This window comes from Podarcis liolepis (assembly GCF_965112155.1).
Source record: "Podarcis liolepis genome assembly, chromosome: 6".
NCBI lineage: Eukaryota > Metazoa > Chordata > Lepidosauria > Squamata > Lacertidae > Podarcis > Podarcis liolepis.
In genome coordinates, this window is record NC_139559.1 from 3,643,150 (window position 1) to 3,667,798 (window position 24,649).

Below are 24,649 nucleotides of genomic sequence, written 5' to 3' on the forward strand. Positions count from 1 at the left end.
GGACCCCTGACCATTAGGTCCAGTCATGGCCGACTCTGGGGTTGTGGCGCTCATCTCGCTTTACTGGCCAAGGGAGCCGGCGTACAGCTTCCGGGTCATGTGGCCAGCAGGACTAAGCCGCTTCTGGCGAACCTGAGAAGTGCATGGAAACGCCGTTTACCTTCCCACTGGAGCGGTACCTATTTATCTACTTGCACTTTGATGTGCTTTTGAACTGCTAGGTTGGCAGGAACAGGGACCGAGCAACAGGAGCTCACCCCGTCGCGGGGATTCGAACCGCAGACCTTCTGATCGGCAAGTCCTAGGCTCTGTGGTTTAACCCACAGCACCACCCACGTTCCTAATTTATGGACCTAAAATGTATCTAAAACCATTTGCACATAACAAATATGAGCCTACACAACACAAAACACTGTTGCTGTATATAGGTTTTATTTTATTTGTTTGTTATCTTATATTATGGTAATGTACATTACGGCTTTTTTTCCCTTTAAATTTTTCTGGGGGCCCCAAGAGAGTGTGGCCCTAAGCTATAGCTTGTTTAGCTTATACGTAAAACCGGCACTGATTTGGAAGCTTTATCGGGCTTGCTGTAAGGACAGCGAACGGAGAATGCGCGGGGTCCACGTTTGCTCGACGACGCAGCACCATCTAACCTTCCGGATGAGGCCGGATACTCGTGCAATAGGGGCCTCTGGAAGCGCCCCGCGTGGCTTGCCACGAATCCGAACCTATTTAGGGGAGCCTGGAAATGGTTTCCCCCTGGGTGATCTTCACAGAAAAGGAATATGGGGAAGGCCACCGCTTTCGGCGCACCCAAATTCTAGGTCGACGACACCCCACCCCGCTTTGCCATCCTTCTCCGCCTCTCCGAGGGAGGGATCGCTCCCTTTTGGCAGCCGGGCCGGAGCGAAAGTGAAACCGACGCGGCACAGTTTCGCTTTCCCGTCGCCCGCGCAGCTCGGCGTGGCGCAGCAGCCGTCCGCGCAGATCCGTCCGTGATTCTTGCACAGGGCTCTCTCTCCACCGGCTCTGGGGGAAAAGAATCAGGGAACAGAGAGCAGGGTCGAGGGGGGGATCGGGGTGAGCAGCCCCGACGGTGCGGCGGCGGCTCTTGCCGGCTGGAGCGCACGAGCGGCGTCGCAGGAGGCGCGCATGGTGGGGAGAGCGCAGCTCCCCGAAGCCCGGGCGCAGCAGCACATGGCGGAGCCGAGGCCGCCCCCGATGCGCCTGAAGGAGTGGCTCGTCGCGCAGGTGGACAGCGGCCGCTACCCGGGGCTGCGCTGGGAGAACGGCGAGAAGACGCTGTTCCGCATCCCCTGGAAACACGCGGCCAAGCAGGACTACCGGCAGCAAGAAGACGCGGCGCTTTTCAAGGTATGGGCGCCCTCGAAGGGCAGCCTCCCGCGGGTGCGCCTTCCCAAGCATCACTTTACCCCATTCCCAAATTCTTGCGGGACCCTGGCCGGCTCCTGCCTCTTGCAGCTCTCGCTTTGCGCCCTCGCCGTCACCCCGAGTTCTTTGCGCGTCGCGCCCCGTTCCAACCTCCCCGACGCGCTCCTGGCAAGCGGGCTCTGCGCCCTGCGATGCTGGGGAGTTTCTTGGGACTCGGCTCCAGGGGCGCGCCCTTGAACGCCCTTGGGAATCCCGCGCCCTCGTTAGTTTCGTGGTGACCCGTCTCCCCGCTCTTCCTCGTTGCAGGCCTGGGCCGTCTACAAAGGCAAGTACCACGAAGGGCTGGACAAAGCCGACCCCTCCGCCTGGAAGACCCGCCTGCGCTGCGCCTTGAACAAAAGCACCGACTTCAAGGAGGTCCCCGAGAGGAGCCATCTGGACATCTCGGAGCCCTACAAGGTGTACCAGATCCTCTCGGATGCGTCCCAAGAAACAGGTGTGTCTGGCGGCCTGAAGCCCCAGGAGTTGGTGGAGAGGTGGTCCTCTCTTGCTGTGAAAAACAGACCCCTTCCTCAATCCCCTTAACCCTTGTCACCAGTCCAGGACCAAATCCTACCAGACAGAGGGCCATAGCTGTCAACGTTTCCCTTTTTTAAAGGGAAATCCCCTTATTCCGAATAGGATTCCTCGCAAGAAAAGGGAAAAGTTGACAGCTATGCAGAGGGCTAGGGAAGTGTTCCCAGTGGTTCCACTGCCACTTCCACTGGCCGCCCCTGATTTTAAGCCTCTCCTGATCTATCTCTCTCTTCACAAGCACTCCAGGTTCGTATACAATGCAACTTTGCACGGATTCAAACTGCTGGTCCAGAAAGCTCAGTGTTGTCTACATCAGGGTGGTCCAGCGCGGAGCCCTGCTGGGCAACATTTGACGCCTTCCTAACCTCACTGTTCTTGTGCTGCTTTCCCAAAGCCCAGCGCCTCGCTCATCAGCAGGCTTTGGGAAGGCAGCACGAGGGCTGCAGGGGGGGGGGGTGTTCCATTTTTGTCCTCCCCCCGCCCCTGTCCTGTGCGACAAGGCAGTATGGCCTGTGGGTTCCACGTCAAAGTACTCTTGCGGCCCACTTGGTATGAAAAGGTAGACTGCCCTGATCCACAGTGGATCTCCAGTGGCTCAGGCAGGGGACTCTCTCAGCCCTGCCTGGTGATGCCGGCAAAGATTGAACCTGTGACCTTCTGCATGTGACACACATGCTCTGCTCTGGAGCCACAGTTCCTTCCTTTTGGTTTCTCCTGCTTTCATCAGCTGATAGAATCATAAAATCATAGAGATGGGTCATTTCATCCTATAATAATAATTTATTATTTGTACCCAGCCCATCTGGCTGGGCTTCCCCAGCCACTCTGTGCGGCTTCCAACAAAGATTAGAATAGAATAGAATCATAGAGTTGGAAGAGACCACAAGGGCCATCGAGTCCAACCCCCTGCCAAGCAGGAAACACCATCAGAGCACTCCTGACATATGGTTGTCAAGCCTCTGCTTAAAGACCTCCAAAGTAGGAGACTCCATTAAAAATACATTAAAATGTCACACATTAAAAGCTTCCCTAAACAGGGCTGCCTTCAGATGTCTTCTGAATGTCAGGTAGTTGTTTATCTCTTTGACATCTGATGGGAGGATGTTCCACAGGGCAGGTGCCACCACCAAGAAGGCCCTCTGCCTGGTTCCCTGTAGCTTTGCTTCTCACAGTGAGGGAACCGCCAGAAGGCCCTCGGTGCTGGATCTCAGCGTCCGGGCAGAATGATGGGGGTGGAGACACTCCTTCACCCAACCCCCTGCAATGCAGGAATCTCAACTCGTGGGGCAGGGAGAGGGCTCAGGCAGCAGCTCCCACAAGGTCTGGATGGGGTCCTAAACCTTGTCATTGTTTTCCGTGCAGGTGGCTTTGCATTTCCCGTTCCTTTCTCCCAGCACCTGAATTTGGTTCTTGGGTCCCATTCCTTAAAGCCCAAAGAAGCAACCTAACTTTGGTCCCCTCTGTGCTCCCCAGACAAATTTGGGGGCACCCATAGGCGTAGGCAAGGGGGACAACTGCCCCCGAAATCAAGTAAATAAATACAAATACTTAACTGCAAGTAGAAATTGTAGAAAGGTTTTGACAGGTTTTTCTGAGCTCTTGGAGTCAAAAGGAAGTTATTTAAAGCAACTGTTGTTGAGACATTTTGTTCTGAATCTACTGGACCAGAGCCGGACAGAGGATGATGACAGTTGGGTGTCTGGCCCCCACTAAAATAAATCCTGGCTGTGCCCATTTGGGCACCCAGGCTATCTCACCCCCCAGCTGCCCAGAGGCTGATCTCTGCAAGATTCCTCCACCTGGTCAAAAGGCGATTTTCTGTGCAAGGCAACATGACCACATGCTAAACCTCTCCTGATATTCTCCTGGTGCATCTGAGCCAGGACTTTTGGGGAGAAGCGATGTGCAGAGGATTCAGGCTTGTGAGGCAATTCCCCCTTGGACTGCCACACTCCTCCGCTCCTGCCAAACCATCTGGAGGGCAAAGTAGGGAGCGGAGACCCTTGCCCTCCTAAACCTGCTGTGCCAGTGCCTCTTCACATAGCTCAATAATTGAGGCCCTGGTTGATTTGCTCGCAAAACCTTCTGGGCTCCGTCCTTTGCAAACGCATTTTAAAAGGTAGCAGGTGCTGGTGTGGACTTTGCTCTCCAGAGAGCCTGCTTCTGCTGCCAGCCAAGATAACACTGTTAGGCTAGATCAGGGGTCAGCAACGTTTTTGGTCCTGGGGCTACAGCGGCTCATGAAGAAATGGGACAGAGCGCACTCCTCAAAGGGGAGATGGTCACTCTTTTTATACTGCAAAAGTGAATGCTTTGCGCCTCCAGTTTTAATGCAAGAAAGAAAGCGTGCCTTGGCGATCAGCCATTGGGGGGAAATTGCCCTGGAGACAGACCCTAAGAACCCAAGCAGTGCTCTGCTGGATCAGGCCCATCCAGCATCCTGTTCTCCCAATGGGAAACCTACAAGCAGGATCTGTGCACAAGAGCCCTCTCCCCTCCTGGGGTTTCCTGCAACTGGGATTCCCAAGAGAGTTTCCTTAAGAAAGGTTCTGTCCCTCTGTAGCCTCAGCTGAATACATATTGTTATTGGGTCCCCATTGGTCAATCTTTGCTGGATCTGCTATATCTATTCACACAGATAGATCAGTGACATCTGTGTAGGTGGAACAAAAAAGGGAGAGAGACTAGGTCCCTGCCCTGAGGACCTTACAATCTTAAGTAGTGACAGCAGAGAGGAATGGAGGCCTCGTGGCGATTTGCGCAGGTATGGCACAGTTTCCACAATCTGTGCTGTAATAATTCCAGAAATATCCAGTAGACCAGGCACTGAGATCTCATTTAGAGCTACGTCAACATTTTTTGCCCGAGCACAGCAGGGTTATCTGAGTAGCACAGCTATTAACGGGGAGAAAGGAAAGTGAAACTGAATTAAAGCAACTGGTCAGAATTACCAACTGATCAAGGAGCAGATATAGGTGGCAGTGCTAACATGAGTAGTGCATAAGGGGCAGCTGGGACTCAAATAAATGTTATCTGGGATTAAACAGATTTTCTCTCTCTGCCTTTCAGATAAGGAAAATAGCAAAGAGCCCCTTTTGCAGGCAAGGCAGCCCCCAACGTCGGCACACCAAGAGACCAGAGAAAATGGAAAGCCAAACGAGGTATAAGGGTGTTGCTGGCACAATCCTGGGGCTTGGACACTGTCATGCATATAAAAATAAATAAACCCAGTTAATTTGATGCCATTCAGGAATCCAACCGCCTTAGCTTTCAAGCTGCATGCCACTGTTGCTGCCAACCCAGACGGATCAAGTTTTGCAGCAGAACTTGGTTCCTGTGTTTTGCAAATGTTTCCCTTTTTCTTTCTTAAATATAATTTTCGGGTTTGTTTTCGGTTACTTTTAACATTGCAGGCTAGGCTTCCCTGAACCTGACACCGTCCAGCTGTTTTGGCCGGGGCTGATGAGAGTTGTGGTTCAAATCAGCTGGAGGGCACCAGGTTGGGAAAGCCTCTTGGCAGGCAACGCAGCGCATCTATAGTATTCTGTGTCTCCTTACCTGTCATCTTGCTGCTCCATTGGAAATCCATCCCAGCGATTTCCTTCATTCGTATAACCAATAAATAGGCGTCTTAATGCATAGAAGCAACCCCTCTAAGCTGTTTGCAAAGTGAAAACCATAGAATCAGAATGTGAAATATGAATACAGTGGTACCTCAGGTTACATATGCTTTGGGTTACATATGCTTCAGGTTACAGACTCCGCTAACCCAGAAATAGTGCTTCAGGTTAAGAACTTTGCTTCAGGATGAGAACAGAAATCGTGCTCCGGGGGTGCGGCAGCAGCAGGAGGCCCCATTAGCTAAAGTGGCGCTTCAGGCTAAGAACAGTTTCAGGCTAAGTACGGACCTCCGGAACGAATTAAGTACTTAACCCGAGGTACCACTGTAAAATGAAAATGCACGCTATCAATCAAAACCCAGGCAGCAAATACTAAAATACTATTCATGTCAGGGTTTGGGTGTTGGCAGTAGGAATTATAATAATTATATCTGCAATGTGCTGTGGGGTTTTTTTTAAAAAAAGAAGAGGAAGAAAGGGGAAGAATGGGTTTATGAAGCAGACATAATATAAGAAGCGCCTGCTGGTTCAGGCCAGGGCCTGTCTAGGCCAGCATTCTGTTCCCATGGGGCCAACCAGATGTCTATGGAAAGCACACAAGCAGGATTCCAGCACCAGAGCCCTCTGCCTTCCTGTGGTTTTCAGCAACTGGTACTCAGAAGCATTGCTGCCTCCAACCCTGGAACCCTAGACTTGTAGAGTTGGAAGGGTCTCCCAAAGGCCATCTAGTCCAACCCCCTGCGATGCAGGAATCTCAGCTAAAGCATCCATGGCATACGGCCACCCAACCTCAGAAACCTCCAAGGAAGGAGAGTTCACCGCCTTCCGAGGGAGACTGTTCCACCGTCAAACAGCTCTGTGGAGGCAGCGCATTGCCATCATGTGGGAATGTTAAGGAAGGATATGCAGTGGTACCTCTAGTTGTGGACACGATCCGTTCCGGGGTGCTGTTTGCACCCCGAAAAGCCAGCAACTGGAGTGCCTCTTCCACGCATGTGCGCGGCACAATTGAGCATGCATGCGCAAAGCACGCAAATTGCTTTTGCACATGCGTGGAATGCGCAGATCACTTTTGCACATGAGTGAAGCATGCATATTACTTTTGCACATGCGCAAAGCACGCTGATCGCTTTTGCACATGCGCAAAGCATGCAGAACGCTTCTGCATGTACGCGCAGGGCGAAACCCCGAAGTATACACTTCCGGGTTGGGTGCGTTTGCAAGCTGAAAAGACGCAACGTGGACCTAACGCAACACGAGGTATGACTGTATTGTTCTGATATGATCCCTCCTCACTCACGCTAGAGTGCAAACAGCAGAGCACGTTCCCTTTGCTACTTAATTGGAAGCAAGTTGATGATTTGTTAGAATCCTTTAATTAAGCGATCCAGTCTGGCTTGTTCCTGGTGAGTTTCCCCTTTATTTCCCTCCCATAATAACATCTTTCTGCAAAGATGAGCCATGTGCTGGCTAAGCCAGAAGAGGAGGTCCAAGAGAGAAGTCTAAAAGGGGAAGATGTCTGCGTGGCTAGCCCTTTTACAGGGTCTGCTAGGGTCCTGCTCATCTACCTGGCCACACACAAGGGGAGGAAGCTCCAGAGCAGGTGTGAAAGGAAATCCTCCCTGTCTGGAGCCACATTCCCCTGTGTGTCCACTCTGGGCAACAAGAAAACGTTGTACGTAGGACCCTCGTACCTATGGGGCTGCCTCTTCCGTTATGCCCCGTGGAGGACCTTAAGGTCCATAAATAGTAGCACCCTAGAGGTCCCAGGCCCTAAGGAAGTCAGATTAGCCTCAACCAGAGCCAGGGCCTTTTCAGCACTGGCCCCGGCCTGGTGGAACGCTCTGTCTCATGAGACCAGGGCTCTGCAGGATCTGATTTCTTTCCGCAGGGCCTGTAAGACAGAGTTGTTCCGCCTAGCCTTTGGCTTGGAATCAACTTGATCCCCTTCCCCTCTTTCCGTTTTCCTTTCTCCTGTGATGGAACTCCTATTTGGGGACTTCCCTGGCTTTTTTCTGGTCCACGTAGGACCAGTCTGGATAGTTGGCCTTGGTGAAGACTTGACGTTTTCATCCCCAAAAAGTTTTTGATTTGAGTTCCTACTGAAATGAGGCTGCATTTTAATATTGTATTTTAATCTTGTTTTTAAGTTGTATTTCAATCAATTTTTTTATAATCTTATATTAAGTTTTATCAATAGAAAAGTTCAGAAAATTACAAAAACAGAAAAATACAAAATTACAAAATACAAAGATACAGACATTAAACACAAAATAGAAAAAGAAAAAACACATATAAAAGAAAACAAAACTCCCTCTTTTTTTTATTTCTCATCTTTAGTTAACTTATTTTCCTGACTTCCCCACGCCTCCCTTTTTTGTATCCCTTTTAAAAATTGGTTCAGCAAATTCATATCCAATTTAACTTATCTATTATCGATCCCATCTTACATTTTACCTTGTTGCTAGAACCCCTTCAGTTCATTTCAACGTCATCAGCATTCAAAATTTTTACAATGTTTCTGTAAATAAATTTTAAATTTCCTCCAATCTTCTTCCACAAGCTCTTCTCCCTGGTCTCGGATTCTGCCAGTCATTTCCAATCAATTGTTTTTATACTGGTGTTAGCTTCCCTGAGCCCGGTCTTGGCTTGGGAGGGCGGGGTATAAATAAAATTTAATAACAATACTTGACTGCTCTAGCAGTACATCCCACACATCATGACATCACTGCAAGTGTCATAGTCCTCTCCTCTATGGCGAACTTTCCTAAGAACTGGTGACTGCCTTGGGGCCCCCCATAGCCTCTGATCAGCGGGGCTGGTTCAAGCACATACACCATTTAACCCACCAAATTTCTGCAGTTCCAAAGTCACCAGCCATGTCCGTGGCAGCTTGCAACTGACCTTGCCTGCAACGCAACATCTGGGGGTTATGGTTAGGGGGCGCAAATCCATGGGTTGGGGGCGCAAATCCACGGGTTAGGGGGCGCAAATCCACGGGTTAGGGGGTGCAAATTGCTTGCCTTGCCCCGGGTGCTGACAACCCACGCTACGCCACTGCTGCAACGTACCTGGCATTGTGGGCACATGCTCTCTGTTTGTGGTGCCAGACCCCGGTGCCACCTGGAACAGCAAACACACCCAAGTTCCTGAGGCAGCTTTCCTGGTGCTGCCAGAAGCAGACATCTTTGAGAACTCGCTTCTAGCAGTCGGAACAGCCACGCAGCAGCTGCAAATTGCACACATACCTCTTGCATTGCTCAGATGGGAGCTTTTGAAGCGAGAGATGTCGCGATGGAAAAGTTTTCTGCGGAGATGCACTGAGCCTACCTTTACAGTTTGAAGGTCAGGATGTGGTAAATCTGTCAACGCTTAGAAATTCCCTTCTTTTCCTCCTCCTGAGCAGTTTGACCTGGCTTCGTGCCTTGAGGCCGCTCTATCTCCTGGCTGCAATGCCTGAACTATTAATCAGTTAGAGTGATTAATTGGAAACATTTAATCGACTCAAAGGGTGCTCCTGGTTCATGGCACTTAAAAGAGGCGTTTTCCCTTTTCTCGCACCCTGGAGGAAATGCATGCTCCTAGAACGACTCCTGCTATGACAAATCTGTGCTTCTGTCTAAAAACAAGGAACCCAAAACTAGGCTTTTTGCTTCAGGGACACAGTTGGAGGGAATAATGTTTCTGAAAACCAGTTGCTGGAAACCACAAGAAGGGAGAGCGAGCTCTTGTGCTTGGATCCTGCTTGCAAGTTTGACATTGGGGCATCTGGTTGGCTGCTGTGAGAACAGGGTTCTTGACAAGATGGGCCATTGGCCTGATCCTGCAGGCTCTCCTTATATCTTACATTATTATTATTATCCTCTACCAGGGCCAGGGCCTTCTCAGTGATGGCTCCGATCTGGTGGAATACTCTGTCCCATGAGACCAGGGCCCTGCAGGATTTAACCTCCTTGCATCAGGCCTGGAAGACAGAGCTATTCCGCCTGCCTTTCAACTTGAACTTAGCTGGATCTTTTATCCCCCTTCCTTCCCTCCCCCTCCCCTTTTTGTGAAGATTACCCGCACTGGGGTCCCACAGCTAATTCTCCCCTGGTCTCCTCGCTGGCCCAAGTGGGACTAATTTAGCCAGCTAGTCCTGGTGATCATCCAGTGTTTATTGGATAGATTTCCCCCGTAAATTGATTTTATTGTTATTTACACTTTATACCATATTTTATCCTGTTTTTTTGTAGCATCAATTAAGTGTTTTAAATTTGTTGTTAGCTGCCCTGAGCCTGGTTTCCTGAACCGGGAAGGGCAGGGTATATATATATATAAATATTTATTATTTATTTATTACAAAGTTAGGGGGCACTATAAGCCCAAATGCAGCCGCAATCTGAGTCTATTTCCTGTCCTTAGCCCTGGGTGATGGTGCCTCGCTCAGAATTACACCTGCTGTGTTTTCTTTCTTCCCAGGTCAGAACACCTTCAGAGTCAGGCCAGGCCAGCAAGGATGAGCAGCTGGTGACTCTACAGAGCGCCCCAGGGACACCCCAGGCCCCCCACCAGCCAAGCCTTGGAGAGCGCCAGGGTAAGGAAGAAGACCAGGGGCCTTTGGCTCCATTTTGAGTTGGCCCTGCTGCTCTGGGTCCCTGCTTCCCCTTGACTATTGGATCTATTTCATCTGCTACCTGGGAGAAATCTCTAGGGACCTGATTCAACATCCTAGTCAGTCTTTCGAAGGGAGCCTGTCTGCTGTGCCTCTGAAAGGTTCTGCAAGACGAAAAGTCTGCCACCCAGCCAGATGGGCAGGGTATAAATAATAAGGTTGTGATGGTGATTATTAAAGTGCCAATGCCCATTCCCAATGCCCTGTTGGCCGTATCCTTCCAGTGGCCCACGTGGACCCAGGAAGCTGCCTTCTCTGAGTCAGAGCATTGGTCCATCAAGGGGCCACGTAATAATCATACTGCAATTGTAAGACAGCCATCTTGCAGAATAGCAGCATCTGCCTTTGGGAATTCCCTGCCTCTTGACACCAGGCAGCCGCCTTCCACTTAACTGCTCTTGGTGTCTGATGAGAACGTTTCTGTTTAGGCAAACCTATCCAGATATAGGGACGCGGGTGGCGCTGTGGGTTAAACCACAGAGCCTAGGACTTGCCGATCAGAAGGTCGGCGGTTCGAATCCCCAAGACGGAGTGAACTCCCGTTGCTCGCTCCCTGCTCCTGCCAACCTAGCAGTTCGAAAGCATGTGGTGCAAGTAGATAAATAGGTACCGCTCCAGCGGGAAGGTAAACGGCGTTTCCGTGCGCTGCTCTGGTTCGCCAGAAGCGGCTTAGTCATGCTGGCCAGAAGCTGTATGCCGGCTCCCTCGGCCAATAAAGCGAGATGAGCGCCACAACCCCAGAGTCGGTCATGACTGGACCTAATGGTCAGGGGTCCCTTTACCTTTACCTTTCACCAGATATAAAGAATATATGTCAGGTTGTTAGCCTGTTGTTATCCTTCTTGGATGTTTTAAATAGTTGTTCTAAACTGGAGTTTCACTGCTTCCTTCTTTTTGTAAGCTGCTTTGAGGTGAGAGAGAGAATGTGTGTTTTACTACCTAGTGGTATCTTCTTCTTCTTCTTTGGCGATCCCTTGTAGCCGAGTAAAATTGTCTTCCACAAACACAGTTTTAACAGTGAGTCCATAAGTGACTGTGGAGGCCAATTCTGGATCCACACGTCCTTCCACAGTGGGGACATTGGTTCCCAGGCGGGAGTTGATCACGGTGTGGATTTGCCAAGCGTGCCTTCCTCTTAGCACGTTTCTCCCTTGAGTCCTGAGTTCAAGTGTCTTCAAAGGCCATGACACCTTTGGTCAAGGCTGTTCTCCAACTGGAGCGCTCACAGGCCAGTGTTTCCCAGTTGTCTGTGTTTATACTACTTTTTTTTTTTTAGATTTGCCTTGAGACAGTCTTTAAACCTCTTTTGTTGACCACCAGCATTACGCTTTCCATTTTTAAGTTCTGAAATAAATAAATAGATTTTATTTATTTCAGATTTTCTGAAATAAATAGACTCATAGAATTGTATGGTTGGAGGGGACCCCTAAAGTCATCTATTCCAACCCCCTGCAATAACACGTGGTCATCCACACTGTTTGGCAGCTGCTCTCCAGAGCTTCACGCAGGCAGTCTTTCACAGCCCTACCTGGGGATGTCAGGAATCGAACCTGTGACCTTCTGCATGCAAAGCAAACGCTCTTTCCATGAGCTACGTCCCTTCCTTAAGGAGATCTGCCATATGTGTTGTCTGGGGCTCTTAAGAGTTGCAGTGTGAAGCCTCTGGAGAATATGTACCTGGGGAAAGAGATGGCTTTGTCCAAGCTGCAGGGACAAACGAACCAAGTTTAAAGCTCTCCTGTGTTGCGCTTCCTTTTCCAGGGTACCAGGTGAAAGGTTTTTTCTACAGCTGTAACCTGGCACACTTCCACTGCCATCCGAGCCCCACCGCTGCCGGTCCCAATCCCCAGTACGCTGACAATCAAAACATCAACTCGGGTAAGGAGAGGAAGAAAGGGTCTCTGTTCGAAGACAGCCAATAGCGGTTAGAGCATCGGGACTGGGACCGGGGAGAGACCGGGGTTTGAATCCCCGCTCGGCCACAAAGCTCTTGCTGGGGGTAACCTGGGGCCAGTCACTGCCTCTTTGTGCCTAGCCTCACAAGGTTGTTGTGTGTTGGGGGGTGACGTGAGGAGGCGGAGGAGACCCTTGAGCTCCTTGGAGGAAAACGCTGGGATAGAAATGCCATAAATAATTTTTAAAACAATGAGCGCTAGCTCAGATGCCTTTAAAAGGAATGGGAGAAGACAATAAAGGACAACAAAGGCCTCTCCTGGTCTGCCCCGTGGAGGACCTTAAGGTCCACAAATAACAACACTTTGGAGGTCCTGAGCCTCAAGGAGGTTAGATTGGTCTCAACTAGGGCCAGGGCCTTTTCAGCACTGGCCCCGATGTGGTGGAATGCTTTGTCATAAGCCCCTGCGGGACCTGACATCTTTCTGCAGGGCCTGCAAGACAGAGCTGTTCTGTCTGGCCTTTGGTTTGGACTCAGTCTGACCCATATGTTTCCCTCCCCTTATGGTCTTGATTTATCAGCTACTTTTAAAATGAGGCTGCATTTTAAATTGCATTTTAACCTGTATTTTAAATTGGGTTTCCCCCCTGTCTTTTCCCCCTATTATGTTTGAGCCGGGGAGAGCGGGGTATTTATTATTATTAGTAGTAGTAGTAGTAGTAGTTCTGAGGTTCCAGTTTCTCACACAGGCCAACCAGATTTCTATTCTGGGAAGGGAAAGCCGCCTCCTGCTCTTGTGTTGATGGAACCAGAGAATTAAGGAGTTGGAAGGGATTCTGAGGGTCATCTAGTCCAACCCTCTGCAATGCTGGAGTCTTGCTCACAGCTGTCCCTGGGTGGGCTCAAGCCCCCAAGCTTATGGTTAACAGCCAGACCCACTGACCCATTGCGCCACAGCGGGAGGCTGCCTTGGATTCTGGGAGCAGAGAAGGGCTGTGTCCGTGGCTGTTAGCCAGTACAGTGGTGCCCCGCAAGATGAATGCCTTGCAAGACGGAAAACTTGCTAGACGAAAGAGTTTTCCGTTTTGGAGGTGCTTCACAAAACGAATTTCCTATGGGCTTGCTTCGCAAGACGACAATGTCTTGCGAGTTCCTGCGGGTTTTTTCCCCTTCCCCCCTTTTTCTAAGCCGCTAAGCTGCTTATCAGCTGATCCGATCAGCAGATAAGCCGCTAATAGCGCTAATCCGCTAATCCTTCAATGCGCTTGCTTCGCAAGACGAAAAAACTGCTAGACGAAGAGAATCACAGAACGGATTCTTTTCGTCTTGCGAGGCACCACTGTACAGGGAAATGAAACTTCCATGGGCAGGGGAGTTGGAGGCTTTTAAAATCTTTTGTTTCCCCCGCCGCGCTTTTCAAGAGGCAGAAAATCCCATTGCATTGTACCCACCCAGAGCTCAATTCAGTGCAGAAAGCAAGAAGAAAATGAAAAAGAGCAAAGGTTGGCCACGCTGCTCTGCGCAGGAATGCCAAAATCTGTAACCGGGCTAGAACTTGATGAACCCAAATTTCACCCTCTGCAGGCCAGAAATAACAACAACAACAATTTATTTATGCCCCACCCATCTGACTGGGTTTCCCCAGCCACTCTGGGCGGCTTCCAACAGAATAGTAAAATACAATAATCTATTAAACATTCAAAGCTTCCCTAAACAGGGCTGCCTTCAGATGTCTTTTAAAAGTCTGGTAGTTGTTGTTCTCTTTGACATCTGGTGGGAGGGCGTTCCACAGGGCGGGTGCCACCACCGAGAAGGCCCTCTGCCTGGTTCCCTGTAACTTGGCTTCTCGCAGGGAGGGAACCACCAGAAGGCCCTCGGTGCTGGACCTCAGTGTCCGGGCAGAACGATGGGGGTGGAGACGCTCCTTCAGGTATACTGGACCGAGGCCGTTTAGGGCTTTAAAGGTCAGCACCAACACTTTGAATTGTGCTCAGAAACATACTGGGAGCCAATGTAGTTCTTTCAAGACCGTGTTATGTGGTCTCGGTGGCCGCTCCCAGTCACCTGTCTACACAAAGCAGGGAGAAGGGGATAACTTAGGTTGAAGGGCCAGTAATAATAAAAATAAAAATACATCTTATGCCAAGCTACGTTTTAACTTATATATATTTTTAACTGTTGCTATATCTGTAGTGTCCCTGTTATACCTAATTGCAAATTCAAATGTGTCCCTATCGTGTTTTATGACTTCTTTGATATTGTATGTGGGCTGGAACTGGTCTGTGACCGAAATAATAAATTCAGTCTTATGCCAAGCCTAGAGGAAGATGAAATTAAAAGCAGGCTTTGCACTGAAACGGGTTTCTCTCCCACATTTAAGGAAGTTGTGATTAATTGGCAGGAGCCATTCCTTTTCCATTTTGCAATTCCCCTTTTCAGCTTCCTCTCTTTTAGGGCATGAATTTAAGGGCCTTTCCAAAGCGGCCATTCTGCGATTTCTATTATCCTCCTTCTCCGCCTCCATTGCATCATAGAATTGTAGTTTTGGAAGGGGCCCGAAAGGTCTTCTAGTCCAATCCTCTGCAATGCAGAAATAAGACACAGTGACATCCCCCCCCCAATTTTTTTATTGGTTTTCCAAAATTTTTAAACAAACATACATCTTATTTGTACTTAATCCAATCTTAGTAACATTATTAAGTGACTTCCTCAAATCCCCCTGGCTGAATTTCAGTGTATATCATTGTAACAGTTTTCCAAAACCATTTTTCTCATAAAATTAACTTAATCACTTTACATCTTTCTTTTCATTTTAACATGTTATTCTCTAACAATACATATTTAAATCCTAAGCCTATCTGGTATTTGCAAGTTTTTCCAATTAAGTTTTCTTAACATATTTAACTAAGTAGTCTTTGAATTTCCTCCATTCCTCCTGGTACTCCTCCTCCTCCTGATTGCGGACTCTTCCACTCGGGTCGGCTAGCTCCGAAAAGTCCATCATCTTCATCTGCCATTCCTCCACTGTTGGGACTTCTTGTGTTTTCCAATTCTTAGCTGCAGTTGTGGCGTACAAAAACAGTCTAACATCTTTCTTGGGCGATTCCAAACCTGTTATTCCAAGAAGAAAGGCCTCTGGTTTCTTAATAAATGTATATTTCAACATTTTAAAAAATTCATTATAAATCTTCTCCCAGAAGTCTTTTACCTTGGGGCAGGTCCACCACATATGATAAAAAAGACACCGTGAGATTTTAATTGGATAGCTGAGTTGGTTGGAGTGTGGTGCTGATCATGCCAAGGTCACGAGTTCAATCCCCGTGTGGGACAACTGCATAGTCCAACAATGCCGAGGGCTGGACTAGATGACCCTCAGGTTCCCTTACAAAGCCTGCTCTTTGCAAACTGGGCAAGATTTAACTCCCTGCTTGTCTGCTGTCAGGTGGGGGTTAAATTCTGCTGTGTTTGCTGGGAGCAGGCACACGCAGCCGGTGCAGAATTGAACCCCGCTCAACAGCCCTCCAGCAGTGAGAGATGTTACTTTCTTGGGCTCCATGATCACTGCACATGGTGACAGCAGTCACGAAATTAAAAGATGTCTGCTTCTTGGGAGAAAAGCAATGACAAACCTAGACAGTATCTTAAAAAGCAGAGACATCACCTTGCCGACAAAGGTCCGTATAGTTAAAGCTATGGTTTTCCCAGTAGCGATGTATGGAAGTGAGAGCTGGACCATCAAGAAGGCTGATTGCCGAAGAATGGACGCTTTTGAATTCTGGTGCTGGAGGAGACTCTGGAGAGTCCCATGGACTGCAAGAAGATCAAACCTATCCATTCTTAAAGAAATCAGCCCTGAGTGCGCACTGGAAGGACAGATCCTGAAGCTGAGGCTCCAAGACTTTGGCCACCTCATGAGAAGAGAAGAGTCTCTGGAAAAGACCCTGATGTTGGGAAAGATGGAGGGCACAAGGAGAAGGGGACGACGGAGGACGAGATGGTGGGACAGTGTTCCCAAAGCTACCAGCATGAGTTTGACCCAAATGCAGGAGAAAGTGGAAGACAGGAGGGCCTGGTGTACTCTGGTCCAGGGGGTCACGAAGAGTCGGACATGACTAAACAACAGCCCTCCAGCTGTTTCGTGACCCCTTTTGTGATTAATCTTGTTTACATCAGTTGATGCATGGTCTTTCTTGATTCCGGTCTGCGTTCAGTCATTGTTTAATGTCACTTTGCAATGCGGGGATTGTGGGTGAAACAGAGGTTGCCCTGACTCCCTTTCCTCAAGCTGTGCCAAGTTCAGGAGCAGAATTGCAGGGTTTGACTTTGTGGAAACTCCCGGTGCAGCTCAAACCACATGATACTCGGACACAACTCCTACGGCATTCAGTCCCTTGTAAGCGGGTTAGGATTGCACTTTTAAGGTTACCTTGGTCGCTTTTGCTTTATTTGCAAACACAGTCTTTTGGAAGGAACCTGGCTTCTAAGAGCAGCCAATGGTTTCCCAAAGAACAAGAGTTTCAGCCAGTTCCAAACTTTCTCTGCATTGGTCTTTTGGGGCTTCTCCAAGCAACCTGCTCCTTGAGCATTCGTCCTGATTTACTGACGACGATGACAACAACAACAACAACAACAACAATAACAATAATATTTTTTTATACCCCGCCCATCTGGCTGAGTTTCCCCAGCCACTCTTGGCGGCTCACAGTCGAGTGTTAAAAATACAGTGGTACCTTGGGTTACAGATGCTTCAGGTTACAGATTCTGCTAAGAAGAAGAAGATTTTGGATTTGATATCCCGCCTTTCACTCCCTTTAAGGAGTCTCATAGCGAGCGGCTAAGTGAGAGCCAGTGTGGTGTAGTGGTTAAGAGCGGTGGACTCGTAATCTGGGGAACCGGGTTCGCGTCTCCACTCCTCCACATGCAGCTCCTGGATGACCTTGGGCCAGTCACACTTCTCTGAAGTCTCTCAGCCCCACTCACCTCACAGAGTGTTTGTTGTGGGGCAGGAAGGGAAAGGAGAATGTTAGCCGCTTTGAGACTCCTGAAGGGGAGTGAAAGGTGGGATATCAAATCCAAACTCTTCTTCTTCTTCTTCTAACAATCTCCTTTCCCTTCCTCCCCCACAACAAACACTCTGTGAGGTGAGTGGGGCTGAGAGACTTCAGAGAAGTGTGACTGGCCCAAGGTCATCCAGCAGCTGCATGTGGAGGAGCAGAGACGCGAACCCGGTTCACCAGATTACGAGTCTATCGCTCTTAACCACTACACCACACTGGCTCTCAGTGTAACCCAGAAATAGTACCTCGGGTTAAGAACTTTGCTTCAGGATGAGAACAGAAATCGTGGTGTGGCAACGGGAGGCCCCATTAGTTAAGTGGTACCTCAGGTTAAGAACAGTTTCAGGTTAAGAACGGACCTCCAGAACGAATTAAGTTCTTAACCCGAGGTACCACTGTGCAGCATTACATATTAAAAACTTCCCTAAACAGGGCTGCCTTCAGATGTCTTTTAAAAATAGGAAAAAACGCTGTAAAATTAATGAATGTTAGAAAAATGTTGGAATGAAGTTATATGGCTTTAGTAGAAATGTTATAAGGAATTAAGTATAGATAGATTAATAGAGTATTAAAGGGAAAAATAAGGTTAGAATGTGTTAAGATAATTATAGGATAGAAAACAGAGAAAGATGGAAAGGAATTGCTGAAACAATTAATAGAAGTGGAATACAAAAAGGGAGGTGTGAGGAGGTCGTGGAAATAAGTGAATGAAAGATAAGATATTGAAATTGGATTGTGTTTTAAATGGTTTTTGTTTTGTTTTGTTAGTTGTTTGTATGTTAGTGTTTTGTAGTGTTTTTTGTATTGTATTGTATTGAATTGTTGTATTGTTTTTGTTTTGTTTTCTGTAGTGTTGTGTTTAAACTGTTGAACAATTAATAAATATTATTTTAAAAAAATAAAAATAGGAAAAAACACAACCTGAAGCTTCTGTAACCCGAGGTATGACTGTACTGATTTTACCTCCTCCTCCTTGACTTCCTAGTCAAGGAGGAGTCTATACATTTTAGAGAGGGTTTTTCCTTTGGAGTTAATTGGCTCTTTTTAAAACCGGGTTTACGTGAGATCTAGACAGATCTCCAGCCAGCAATCTGGCTGCTGCCTTTTGGGCCAGCTGACGTTTTCAAGTGGTCTTCAAGGGCTGCCCCATGTAGAGCGCATTGCAGTAGTCCAGTCTGGAAGTTCCCAGAACATGGAGACTTTTAACTGCGTCCAGATCCTCACCTCTGCCTCCTTCTGCCCCCCAGACTGCTGGCTCCGCGTCCGCCTCTACTACTGCGACACATTGGTAAAGGAGGTCACCACCAAAACGGCGGAGGGCTGCCGGATCACCTATCGCCCGGTTCCGGCGGACAACGTGTGCCTTTATGGTTCGAGCGGCCTGGAGCAGGTGCTGTTCCCGTCTCTGGATGCCTTGGCCGGGAGCAGCCAGTGCGGCAGATTAACCGGGGCCTTGCAGAGGCTTCTTCCCCACCTGCACCGGGGAATCCTGCTCTGGGTGGCCCCCGAAGGGGTCTTCATGAAACGGCAGTGCCAGGGCAGGGTGTATTGGAAAGGACCGCTGGCCCCCCACGAAAACCAGCCCAACAAACTGGAGAGGGAGAAAACCTACAAACTCCTAGACACCCAGCAGTTCCTGCAGCGTGAGTATTATTATTAAAATAAAAAAATTCCTTCCAGTAGCACCTTAAAGACCAACTAAGTTAGTTCTTGGTATGAGCTTTCGTGTGCATGCACACTTCTTCAGATACACTGAAACAGAAGTTGCCAGATCCTTCTATATAGTGAGAAGGTGGGGAGGGGTATTACTCAGAAGGGTGGTGGGAATGGGAGATTGGCAGGTAGCTGAGATGAGCCTGTTGACGACTCTTAACGACTGCAATATGTCTTACAGGAAAAGGCAAGGGGTGAGAAGGTGAAAAATGGCTTAGTCATGTATGAGATAAGAATCCAATGTCTTTGTTCAGACCAGGTCTCTCCATGGTTTTAAGTTTGGTAATGAGTTGCAATTCAGCAGCTTCTCTTTCCAGTCTATTTCTGAAATTCCTTTGTAGTAGAAATAGACTGAAAAGAGAAGCTGCTGAATTGCAACTCATTACCAAACTCAAAACCATGGAGAGACCTGGTCTGAACAGAGACATTGGATTCTTATCTCATTATACATGACTAAACCATTTTTCACCTTCTCACCCCTTGCCTTTTCCTGTAAGACCTATTGCAGTCATTAAGAGTTGTCAACAGGCTCATCTCAGCTATCTGCCAATCTCCCATTCCCACCACCCTTCTGAGTAATACCCCTCCCCACCTTCTCACTATATAGAAGGATCTGGCAACTTCTGTTTCAGTGTATCTGAAGAAGTGTGCATGCACACGAAAGCTCATACCAAGAACTAACTTAGTTGGTCTTTAAGGTGCTACTGGAAGGAATTTTTTTATTTTGACTATGGCAGACCAACACGGCTACCTATCTGTAGCTAGTATTATTATTGTTTATTAAATTTATTTTTTCCTTTTTTCCTTTCTCCTCCTGTGACGGAGGGATGAGGGTGGCGCTGTGGGTTAAACTACAGAGCCTAGGACTTGCCGATCAGAACGTTAGTTAAATATACAGGTTAAATCTGTAATGATACACTGGGCATAACATTCAGATGGCAGATTGGGAAAGGTTATAGAAATCGAATCTGAAACAGCATGTTGTACGCTAAGAGAGAATTGTATGAAAATGATGTGCCAGTGGTATTTGACTCCTAGTAAGCTAGCAAAAATGTATAGGACAAGTACAAAAACCTACTGGAAATGTAAGGGGAAAGATGCAAGTTTTGTAAGGAGGACTATCTGAAATATTGCAAGAAAGCCTATGAGGAAAATTATTAGTTAATGGTAATAAAGAGTAATAGAGAAATTATCTGCCTATCTCCCATTCCCACCATCCTTCTGAGTAACACCCCTCCCCACCTTCTCACTATATAGAAGGATCTGGCAACTTCTATTTCAGTGTATCTGAAGAAGTGTGCATGCACACGAAAGCTCATACCAAGAACTAACTTAGTTGGTCTTTAAGGTGCTACTGGAAGGAATTTTTTATTTTAAGAAATGCAGAATAAGTGATAAAGAACGAAAAATCATCAGAGGTGTTGACAGAAGTCTAAAATATTGTATAAGATAAGAAGTTATGTTATATGATTGTTGGAAATGATATGTTTAAAAAACCTAGGTATATATTTATATATGGAAATGTAAGGAAAAAGAAGTGGTCATGTAAAGTACTAAAAGCTTTTTGGGGAAATGATATATAATGAACCGAAAAAAATGTTTAAAATAACTTTTGTTCAAAAACCAGAAGCCTTCTTATTAGGAATTGTAGGTACCAACATCCCAAAGGAAAAGAAAATACTTTTTATGTATGCGACAACAGCAGCACAGATGCTACTGACCCAGAGATGGAAAGAATTCCCTGCCGGAGAGGAATGGCAAACCAAGCTGTTAGACTATGCCAAAATGACAAAACTGATTGGAAAGCTCAGGGACCAAGAAGACAAGAAATTCAAGAAAGAATGGAGGGGAAATTATAATTTACTTAGGAGACCGCTGTAAGCAGATGAAAACATCAGCAGGATTTTAACCTCACTTGTAATGTAACAAGTACTATGGACAATATGGATAGTTTTAAAATACAGATTATGATATAATATGCAGTTGAAAATGTGGACGTTAGGACCCATGGAGGACATAGCTGTCAACTTTTCCCTTTTCTTGCGAGGAATCCTATTCGGAATAAGGGAATTTCCCTTTAGAAAAAGGGAAACGTTGACAGCTATGATGGAGGGGATGGGGGGAAGTCTCAAGATTCAGAGAAATCTCTTTATATGGATATGTATTTGCCGTTGTTATAAATTTATATCTGCAAAATCAAATAAAAATGACTTTTTTAAAAATAAAGAGAGAGCCTCGGGTCCTAACTGCGATCTTTTGTGTGCCATTCAGAATTACGGGGCTTCCTGATCCACGGACATGCGCCGCCACAATATCAGATCTGCTTCTGCTTTGGGGAGGAATACCCTACAGCTCCCGACCAGAAACCCCACAAGCTCATCATGGCGCAGGTAGGTATTGGCCAGCAGCCACAGAGTGGCAAACTCAGGATGTGGACCAAGGGAGTGGTGGGTGCCAAATAGGGATGGGTGATATATTGATGCATTGCCCATATCGTGATACTGGTTTCATAATTTTTGACCTGGCCCATATATTGGCAAATCATGATGTGTGTGTTCGGGTTGGGAGATATATTGTCCAAAACCAGTTTGAAGTCCATATTGTGATACCGGTTTCATAATGTGACAGTATATCACAATCAGGGACGTGGGTGGCACTGTGGGTTAAACCAAAGAGCCTAGGACTTGCCGATCAGAAGGTCGGCAGTTCGAATCCCCGCGATGGGGAGAGCTCCCGTTGCTCGGTCCCTGCTCCTGCCAACCTAGCAGTTCGAAAGCACGTCATAGTGCAAGTAGATAAATAGGTACCGCTCCAGCGGGAAGGTAAATGGCGTTTCCGTGTGCTGCTCCGGTTTGCCAGAAGCGGCTTAGTCCTGCTGGCCACATGACCCGGAAGCTGTATGCCAGCTCCCTCAGCCAATAAAGCGAGATGAGCGCCGCAACCCCAGACTCGGCCACGACTGGACCTAATGGCCAGGGGTCCCTTTACCTTTTTACCTTTATATCACGAATCATGAGTTGGGAGGGTGTGCCAAAATCACAATGCAGGTAAAACCGTGAAACCGGCCAGTGCCTCTACCTGGCTGCATCCTTGTTTCAGACTCTGCAATAATCGGTACAGTGGTACCTCGGGTTACAGACGCTTCAGGTTACAGACTCCACTAACCCAGAAATAGTACCTCGGGTTAAGAACTTTGCTTCAGGATAAGAACAGAAATCGTGCTGCAGTGGCGCGGCGGCAGCGGAGACCCCATTAGCTAAAGTGGTACCTCAGGTTAAGAACAGTTTCAGGTTAAGAACAGACCTCCAGAACAAATTAAGTTCTTAACCCGAGGTACCACTGTATTTCACGATCTTCAGCTGGTGATATATCGCAGTGTTGAAAACCCGATATCGCCCAGTCAAAAACGTCCTGGTCGTGAAACTAGAAGATGGATGTCAGGATGAAGACAGTGGCCTGTCTCACTTCCTGTACCCAAGATAGCATTGGTTTGGGGACTGGGGAAAGGAGATGGATTAGTGGAAGGGCAGGGACTAAATATCTTGAGGTGGTGGCGGGGCAGTGGAATTTGCCTGACCTCCCATTCACAGTTTCTCCTCTGCTCACCAGGAGGGGCAGTGAGGCCAGCGTGGTGCAACTACTCTGAGGGAGCCAATCCAGCGCTCCCGCTGGTATGTTTGCCCCATGGCAACCTCACCACTGCCTCTTCCTCCTCCCTCGCAGTTGGCGGCAGCCCCTTGCCCAATAAAAAGCATTACAGTGGTGCCTCGCAAGACAAAAAGAATCCGTTCTGTGATTCTCTTCGTCTAGCGGTTTTTTCGTCTTGCGAAGCAAGCCCATTGACGGATTAGCGGATTAGTGCTATTAGCGGCTATTAGCGGCTTATCTGCTGATCGGATCAGCTGGTAAGCGGCTTAGCGGCTTAGAAAAGGGGGGGAGGGGGAAAAAACCAGCAGGAACTCGCAAGACATTGTCGTCTTGCGAAGCAAGCCCATAGGAAATTCGTTTTGCGAAGCACCTCCAAAACGGAAAGCTCTTTCGTCTAGCGAGTTTTCCGTCTTGCGAGGCATTCGTCTTGCGGGGCACCACTGTATTCAGAATAGCAGTTTGCATGACCAACTAGTAAGACAATAAAATTCAGATCAGTAACAATTAATTGCACATGTATTCAAAATGGTATAGTGGTGAGCATAGCTTCCTTCCAAAATCCAATCAAAACTGTTTACTTCAATTCAACAATAAATGATGAACTACGGTTGCTGTATCTCAAAAAGTGGGAATCTGGACACAGGAAAATGCTGCCAAGCGCTGTTGCTGGTCTGCCCGCCACCTCCTCTCCTCCCCCATGCAAAATGTGATCAAGGCTGGGGGGCAGAAAATGCAGCTGTGGAAGTGTCTCCCACGATACAAGTGACCCACTTCCTGTTTGTGGCCAAACAGCCCACTTCCCGCCTAGTTGTGACCTTCCATTTCTCACCCCCCGCCCCCAGGTTGAACCGGTGTTTGCTCACGATCTCTGCCTCCATGCCCAGCAGCTGGGGCCTCGGTTCCTGCAGGACTCTCACACGGGCATTCCCGACGTTCCCAAGAACATCATCCAGATCCTGAAACAGCTGTGCCCGCCTTGAATCTGCCGGAAGTGGCATCCTTGGCTTGGTGGCTGAAGGACAAAGGACTTGCGGGCCTTAGGGTTCATAGAATCGTAGAATTGGAGAGTTGGAGGGGACACCAAAGGTCATCTGGCCCAACCCTCTGCGATGTAGGAATCTGGCCAAGGAGAAAGTTTGGCGCCTCTCCTGATGACTGTCCTGGTTTAGTCACCTGGCTGATCTGCCCCTGCTATGCTATCTAGAGTGCCTGACTGGCATGCACTAAAAAGCTTGTTTGAATAGAGGAGTTTATTTTTCACAAGCCCAGATGATGTTTCTTGACTGTCCCATTTCAGAAGCTCACATCTGAAATGCACACATAACAGGGTTCTAGCTTAGTTTTCACACTGCAACACTTCTGGTTGGAAATTTTTTTTCCTGCATAGCATCTTGTGCACACAGAGCCTGAAGTGGTACAGCTCAGATGCAAATCCTCAGTTTGGAAGGACAGTCCGCTGTTTTGAGGTGTCCTCTGTTTGAGGGTCGCCCAGTCCAAGTCTGGTTTAAAGGTCAGGAACCCTAAGGGGGGGCTTGAATTTGCCCACCTTGCCAGCACCCTGAGCAGGCAAGACAGAAGTTACCTGGGCAGTCGATACCCCATCATGGTGAGACACACTGTATTTCTATTTAAATTACAGCCATCATTTCTACATTTCATGCTATAGCCACAAAATTACCATCATAATATTTTTGTTATTTATATGCTTGACTGGGCTGCTCCCGACAAAATCTTAAAAACACAATAAAACATCCACCATTAAAAATTGGCCTGTACAGGGCTGCCTTCAGCTGTCTCAATATGCAAACCAATGTCCTCTTTGTTTCCCCCAAGCATTCAGGCAGCACCAACAACTGGATATTTTCACTCTGGGTGTGCTTTTAATGTCTTTATGCACTCTTATTGCAGTCTTTTATTCTTGTCATAAATTGGCTAGGGAGTTCTTGTCCTGGGAAGCGATTTGCAAATTCAGTCAACCAACCCTAGCCTTCTCTAAGGCACATTCTCTCTGTGCTTTTGTCCTCTTGAAATACATTGAGCAAATCTCAGTGTGGTTTGGTTTGGAGCGGCCTTTCAAGCAATCCAGCGAGCA

The 24,649-nt window shown here is 47.8% G+C and overlaps 1 protein-coding gene and 1 long non-coding RNA gene across 2 annotated transcripts in view; both read left to right on the forward strand.

Annotated features, from left to right (window-relative positions):
• Positions 1–24,649, forward strand: part of LOC310708973 — a 52,675-nt gene that overhangs the window by 26,118 nt on the left and 1,908 nt on the right. The gene's annotated exons all lie outside the window — the stretch shown is intronic.
• Positions 945–24,322, forward strand: LOC310708777 (interferon regulatory factor 4-like). The gene is made up of 8 exons (XM_083507581.1): positions 945–1,377; positions 1,702–1,891; positions 5,041–5,132; positions 10,053–10,167; positions 12,007–12,123; positions 18,444–18,839; positions 21,181–21,299; positions 23,400–24,322. Exons 1-8 carry the CDS (start codon positions 1,156–1,158, stop codon positions 23,535–23,537), a joined length of 1,389 nt encoding a protein of 462 aa, XP_083363707.1. The 5' UTR covers positions 945–1,155; the 3' UTR covers positions 23,538–24,322.